At 33.0% G+C, this 7,138-nt stretch overlaps 1 protein-coding gene and 1 long non-coding RNA gene across 2 annotated transcripts; one reads left to right on the top strand and one right to left on the bottom strand.

Moving 5' to 3' along the window:
- Positions 1 to 955: 955 nt before the first annotated feature.
- On the bottom strand, positions 956 to 1,530 carry LOC122011981 (RCC1 and BTB domain-containing protein 2-like). The gene is made up of 2 exons (XM_042568428.1): positions 1,392 to 1,530; positions 956 to 1,303 (listed from the first exon to the last, which is right to left on the bottom strand). Exons 1-2 carry the CDS (start codon positions 1,447 to 1,449, stop codon positions 1,116 to 1,118), a joined length of 246 nt encoding a protein of 81 aa, XP_042424362.1. The 5' UTR covers positions 1,450 to 1,530; the 3' UTR covers positions 956 to 1,115.
- Positions 1,531 to 2,851: 1,321 nt separating this feature from the next.
- LOC122012028 lies at positions 2,852 to 3,325 on the top strand. The gene is made up of 2 exons (XR_006120091.1): positions 2,852 to 2,997; positions 3,086 to 3,325. It is a non-coding gene; the product is annotated as an uncharacterized LOC122012028 (long non-coding RNA).
- The last annotated feature ends 3,813 nt before the right edge of the window (positions 3,326 to 7,138 follow it).

Below are 7,138 nucleotides of genomic sequence, written 5' to 3'. Positions count from 1 at the left end.
AATAAAATAATTAAATCAAATTAAATGGAGCCTAAATTAAATTAAGTCATCGAAATTATTATTTAAACTTGGCTTATTTTTGTAAGAGCTTGATTGATTTAGATATTACTGATCTTTTAATTCAAACTATTTTGATTCTTTGATTATTTAAAATTTTTATATTTTAAATTATTTGGTTAATTATTAAAATTGATAATATAAATTTATTTATTTATTTTTATTGATGAACATTATTCATAAATTTATTCACAAATATTATTTATGATCATTATTTACAAATATTAACTAACAGGACACTATATATTTAAGATTATTTATTTAATTAATAATTCTTTTAAAAAAATTTATTCATTTAATTTATCTGACTATTAAATGAACATAAATAGATTTTTATAGACAGTCAAACACCAAACTTAATTCACTTTATTTATAATACTATATTCATCTAAAAAGAACGGTGTACATACTCATAGCTCATAGCCCGTGTAAATTATTGAACTAGTCTCGCACTTATGTTATAAACTTTTAAATTATTTTTTAAAAAATAATAAATTTAAGGTATGGTAAGAAACACTCTTATTCCTAAGCTTTAGGGCGGCATTCTATCGCCATAGAAAAGAAAATTCAACATTTACACGGGAAAAGATAACCTCAAAGTCAAATTATTTTATTTTTATTTCGTAAACTTGAGTTTTAAAAAATAAAATAAAAATAAAAATAGATTAAAAAAAAGTAAATTGCCTTTAAATCCCTACCTGCAACTTTAACTCTATAGTTCTCACTCCCGAACCAAATGTCTTTCTGTTCTTCAACTCCCTATTTGCTTCAATTTACCAATCATCCTTTTTTCTTCATTTTATACTCCTCCGACTCTCCTCTTACTTCTAGCGAAATTTCCCCCGATCGTCCAAAACAATTCCTTCAACTTTGAAGGTAAAAATCGGAGAGGAGCAGAACTTGACTTTCATTTTTAAATGCAGAACTTAAAGCTTTGAGTGCATAACCTAATTTTTACTTTCAACTTAAGGATCATCGACAAATGCATATCTGAAGAAGTAAAAAGGTGGTAATCAGAACAACTGGAGGACTACTAATTACGTGAAGAAATGATTTGGCTAGACACGTTTTATGCCTAGTAAGCCAAGATTGTGGTAAGCCCCAGAAGTAATCCCTATGTAGTTGGCTTGTGACACGTTGGAACTATCAGAAGATGCAATTGGAACCGGAAAGAGCTCGTCGTCTTCCTTACTGGTGCCGAGCTGCCCAAATGTCCCCCTTCCCCAAGAGAACAAGCTTCCATCCGCTGAAGCAAAACGAAAATTACATAGAAGATACAAGACTACGGATCGAGGGGATGAACTGTATGTTTGGGGGGAGAGAGGTGAGGATACCAGTAAGAACGAGAGTGTGAGCTTCTCCGGCGGCGACGGAGACGACCTTGTGAGACATACTTTGATCAGAATTTTCGGTGGCGGCTGTGCAATTTGTGTTCGCTATACGGATCGCCGAAATTCACGATTTTTAACTCGTCGGTAGAGGGGCAGCGAGGGATAAGGGCCAATGAAAAAGATAAAAATAAATAAATAATTAAAAATCAATTTGATATGACTTTTAAACGAAAATTCTTGGAAAAATTTTCATGCAGTCCCCATTAGTAAACAAATCTTTGCATGCAGTTCCCATCTATGAAAATCTTTATTTTCACTCCCCAGTCAAACATATTTACCTAATTGCCCATGATATTTTTAGGTACAAAAGTCCAAAAATCAGTATAAATTCTCTTAAATTCAGTATATTAAATTAGAATCTAGTATATTTTCTATCAAATTGAGTACGTTTCTTTTTTCACATCAAAATATACTCAATTTTAATTTAATGTGCTAAATTTAATAGAAATTATACTCATTTTTAGACTATTGTACCGAAAAATATGAGGGTTAATTTCGATAGAAAATATACTAGATCCTAGTATAGAATACTAGATTATAGTGTAAAGTGTTGAATTTAACAAAAATTATACTTATTTTTAGACTTTTTATACCTAAAAAATAAGAGGGACAATTTTGATAGAAAATATATTCGATTTTTAATATAAAGTACCGACTTTAAAAAAAATTATATTCGTTTTTGAACTTTTTGTACTCAATTTTGGACTTTTTGTACCTAAAAAATCTCAGGGACAATTTAGGTATCAATATTTGCATGAGGGAGTTGAAACAAGTAATACTTTGCATGCAGGGAGTGAAAACAAAATTTTTTAGACATGAGGATTACATGCAAAGTTAACATTATGATTGAGGATTTTTCTCTAATTTACCAAAATTCTTCGATAATTTTTTTTTTATTTTGATTCAGCACAAAAATTGTCCAGCGCTTTGCTTTGAGGTCACAATACGATTTTTCAGGAATATCCATTTATAAATATAAAACTGTGTGCAGCTGCAGTACTTAATTTATCAAATTGTCGTATTAAATATAAATATACCTAAATAAATTAGCATTTGTCTTTGGAAAACATTACATGCTAATTAAATATAAATATACCTAAATAAATTAGCATTAATGTAATGTTTTCCAAAGACCAATGCTAATTTATTTAGGTATATTTATATTTAATTCGACAATTTGATAAATTAAGTACTGAAGTTGCACATAGTTTTATATTTATAAATGGATATTCCTGAAAAATCGTATTGTGACCCCAAAGCAAAGTGCTGGACCAATTTTTGTGCTGAATCAAAATAAAAAAAATTCATCAAAGAATTTTCGTTTAAAAGTCATATCAAATTGATTTTTAATTATTTATTTATTTTTGTCTTTTTCATTGGTCCTTATCCTCGCTGCCCCTCTACCGGCGGATTAAAAATCATGAATTTCGGCGATCCGTATAGCGAACACAAATTGCGCAGCTAGCCGCCATCGAAAATTCTGATCAAAGTATGTCTCACAAGGTCGTCTCCGTCGCCGCCGGAGAAGCTCACACTCTCGTTCTTACTGGTATCCTCACCTCTCTCCCCCCAAACATACGGTTCATCCCCTCGATCCGTAGTCTTGTATCTTCTATGTAATTTTCATTTTGCTTCAGCGGATGGAAGCTTGTTCTCTTGGGGAAGGGGGACATTTGGGCGGCTCGGCACCAGTAAGGAAGACGACGAGCTCTTTCCGGTTCCAATTCCATCTTTTGCTAGTTCGAACGTGTCACAAGCCAACTACATAGGGATTGCTACAGGGGACATTTGTGTTGTATTTCGAATGCAAAAACCAACGTATTCGAGTAGAAAGTAAATTATGTTTTCATGTCCTAAATTTTCGATTAATTTATTTATTCCTGTTTGTAGAATAAAATTAAGATTATTGTTTGTCTATGTTTATGTGCAATGGTGTGAAAAATTAAAGCTTTACTTCATGTATTGTTATTTTGTAAGGTTGAATAAAATTAAGTTTCAATGTTCGAATTGTAATTTTATTAATGAGTTTGTATTGCGTGTTTTTCAATTCAAAAAATGAATAAGATATGTGAGTTTTTGTAATGAATTATCAATAAACTGAGTAATTGTTGGGTTCGGAGCGCAGCGGAAGACATATAATGAATCATGGATCTTTTCGTGGTACATATAGTTTTACACAAAAGTAATATAAAACATACCTTGAGTCCTCGATAGGTGTGAATGATATCACAGACAGATAGACAAATAAGACAAATAATAGCCCCATGTGTGACTCCTCTAGCGATATTCACGCGCACTAGATCACGAACTTGATACGATCCGTTAGGTGCTAGCCACTTGGATCGACAAAGTCTTGGAAGCACTACCGATCTCTTCCGGTGGAAGACGAAGTTGACGAAGGAGAAACAGAGAGAATGAAATCCTTACCTTGAATCTTTCCGAGGATGGCTATTTATAGCTTCCAAGGAATATGAAGAGTTAAACTTTCAATTAATTCATCATTTATGATCTTCATTAATAAGGAAGATGAAGAGTTATAGGCTCCATAAATTCTTCATTTATAACCTTCATTATGATAACTCTTCAAATTCTTCATTAATTATCATTATGATGACTCTTCGAATTCTCTTCATTAATTATCATTATGATGACTCTTCGAATTCTCCATTAATCATCATGATTATGGCTATTCGAATTCTCTCTTCTTTGTATCAAATAAATCCATATTTGATCTTGATTTCGACTAGCTTCCGATACCATTGTTCATGTCTACATGTTATGCGTGCAATCCTCTAGGTTTTATACATGAAGGCAGTGTAAATCCATACACAGACTAAGGTAACCGTCTAGCAACAGTTTTTAGCCACCCAACGCGATAAAATTAATATCAGTCATAAACTGTAAACCACTATGAACTGATTACTGTGTAATTCAATCTCTTCATCTAAAGCTTACATCCAATTAATTCGATACATTATGCATCATTACCAAATTAATTGTTTTACTTGATTTCCAAGATATAATAGACTCCTCTTGAATGATAAATCATTCATCCCATGGCCATGGATTTTGAGTCACTAATATCTCTATCAAGCGTCCAGGATGTTAACTCCTAATCCAAGAGAGCGATGAATCCTCTATTGACTCAACAATATTCTCTTTACGTTTTGTCATACACCCAACTACCATATTAATCACAATCCGATTAAAGACTGCTTTTAACGGTGTCAAAGCACATAACTCCACGCATAGAATAAATGAAGGTCTCAAGTCAAAAGATTAGTTACACTCGTTCATAAGAGGAATAACCAATGATGCTTAATATGTGGTCTCTTCTTGAGCGGGTCGTGTCCAGTGTACCTCTAAACTCAAGGCACCCCCAAGTATAACTTGGATATCCATCCCTCCGGTCTATCTCGACCTAATCATACTGAGCGTTGATCTAGATATCCATGTCCCCTCTAGATATCTATCCGATCAAGGACTGTTTTCAGATTAATATACCCATTAATCTGTGGGACTTTATCATTAATCATATACGTACAGAAAAATAAATAATTAATGATAAATTCTTGCATTTATTAAATAATTATCTACAAAATACATAAGGAGTGTCTTGGCATATAAGTGCACACACTAACAGTAATGTACCTAATTTAAGCACTTAATACCCCAAAATTTTTAGGATTTATACTTTATGGTATGAATGGATAAATTGTTCTAATTTTTTATGGTGTCAATTCTACTAGTTCGAATAAAATGTTTAAATTACAATTTTATGACTGTGTTCGTATTTTATCTTTTTCAATTTAAGAATTGAAAGAGATATGATAGCAGTAATGGCAAAGGAAAGATTGGGGGCAAAATGTGTTAATGCTGGAAGCACTAGATAATCTAACTTGAGTTTTGATATTGACAAATATTCAAAATTAAGCTGTGCTGTTATTCTAATAAGTCTAACTAAGTGTGCAAGAAAGTCCTAAGTGATCTTAGGTAAGGTAAAAGTCCAGTTAAGACTATGAAGTCTTAGTTACGACTAGCCAATAAAGTCCCAGTCTGTGGGGCTGGGCGAAGTCTTGGCTGGTCAAGGACGTAGGGCAAAAATCCTAAGGTTGAGGACACTAAGTGAAAGTCCCGAAGTCTCAAATACTCAGCAAAAGTCCAAATGGTCAAAGCTTTTTGGAAAAATGTAAACTCTCCTGAGAGAAGTAGGTGAGGACGCATTCCCCGTTGAGGGAATAATAGGCGTTGATTCGACCTAGGGTTTCAAGAAAATCCGAAAGTCAAAACCAGACAGTTAGAGACTGTTAATTTAATCATATTTTATTATGCTAACTTTATTTTATAGGGTATCTTTGTTATTTAGACTAACATGCCTTGCAGGTACTTAAATGACGCGGAGGCACCTTGGAGAGGGCTAAGGCTCCCTCGTACAAATAAACCATGCGGATAAGGTTTTCACCATGGGGAGGAGCCCTGGAGCACATGGAAAGTACCATGGAGCATTGGTGGCACCTATTGGAGCTCTTGGAAGGTGCCTTTAAAGGGATAAACTTCGCAGAATGCGGTGTTGATCACGACCGAGGAGAATGGGATAAAATATATAGCTGGAGGCGCCTTCAACAACTTATAAAAGCAGTATTCAGCCGGAGAGCAAAATAGAACTTGAATTGAGATTTCTCTCTTGCGCGCTGCTTCAAAGACGACTCTACGACTTTGTGACATGACTCCGACGATCGAAAGCATGACTCTTTGAATCCTTAAGTCATTGGTATAATTTTTGTTTATAACACTTAAATTATAATCTTATTATACTCATCTTTGTACTTGTAATTTACAAATTGATATTGAATTGTCTAATGTAACCAATCGTCAATCGCAAGCCTTGGAGTAGAAATTGTCGCAGGTTCTGAACTAAGTAAAACCAACCCGTATCAGCTTGGCTCTTTGTTTTCTTCCTTTACTTAGCTTCTTTATTTCCACTGCGTGTTCGGTGTTTTACGTAAAAAAAAAGTGAAAAAGTCAGGAACATTATTCATTCCCCCCCTCTAGTGCATTGATCTTACAAAATGTATATAGACGGTTGTACTGTTGGCTTGATGGTGAGTTTTAAATTTTGAATTGCGATTTTGATATGTTTCATATTATTATATTAATCTCTTTATGTATTCCGTCATAGTTATATGAAAGAATTCTTTCATTTGGACATTCACGTTCTTTATGTGGTTCCGCCCAGTTGTTTCGCTGGGAACAGAGTAAGATTTCAATCAAACATGATGTTGCTGAGAGGTTATTTACAGTCATTGATTTTACTAGGATAAGTTGCTATGTTTTTAATATATTCTTTTGTAAATATGATTTTAAAAGTGATGTTTTACTTATAATTGTGAAAACGTGTTGGATATAGTACTATTTCTAAAGGATAAGATACTGTTAAGTGGCAAGCAAGGAAGTTCTTCGATAAATATAGAAATAATGAAATTATTATGTTAAGTAATGATGATAAGATATTTTTTTACTATATTACTCTTATTTTTCAGGTGTAATGTTGTGTGAGATATTCTGGATTTGATAATACGATGAGGATGATTGAACCAAGTAGTGCAGAAAAAGTAATGATAAGGAGGTAGAAAAAGTTAGTGAAGATTTAGATGGTGAGAAAAATTTTGAAGAGAATAAGAATGTTGAGA

This window comes from Zingiber officinale, chromosome 8A, assembly GCF_018446385.1.
Source record: "Zingiber officinale cultivar Zhangliang chromosome 8A, Zo_v1.1, whole genome shotgun sequence".
NCBI lineage: Eukaryota > Viridiplantae > Streptophyta > Magnoliopsida > Zingiberales > Zingiberaceae > Zingiber > Zingiber officinale.
This window is presented reverse-complemented; position numbering and strand designations above follow the sequence as displayed.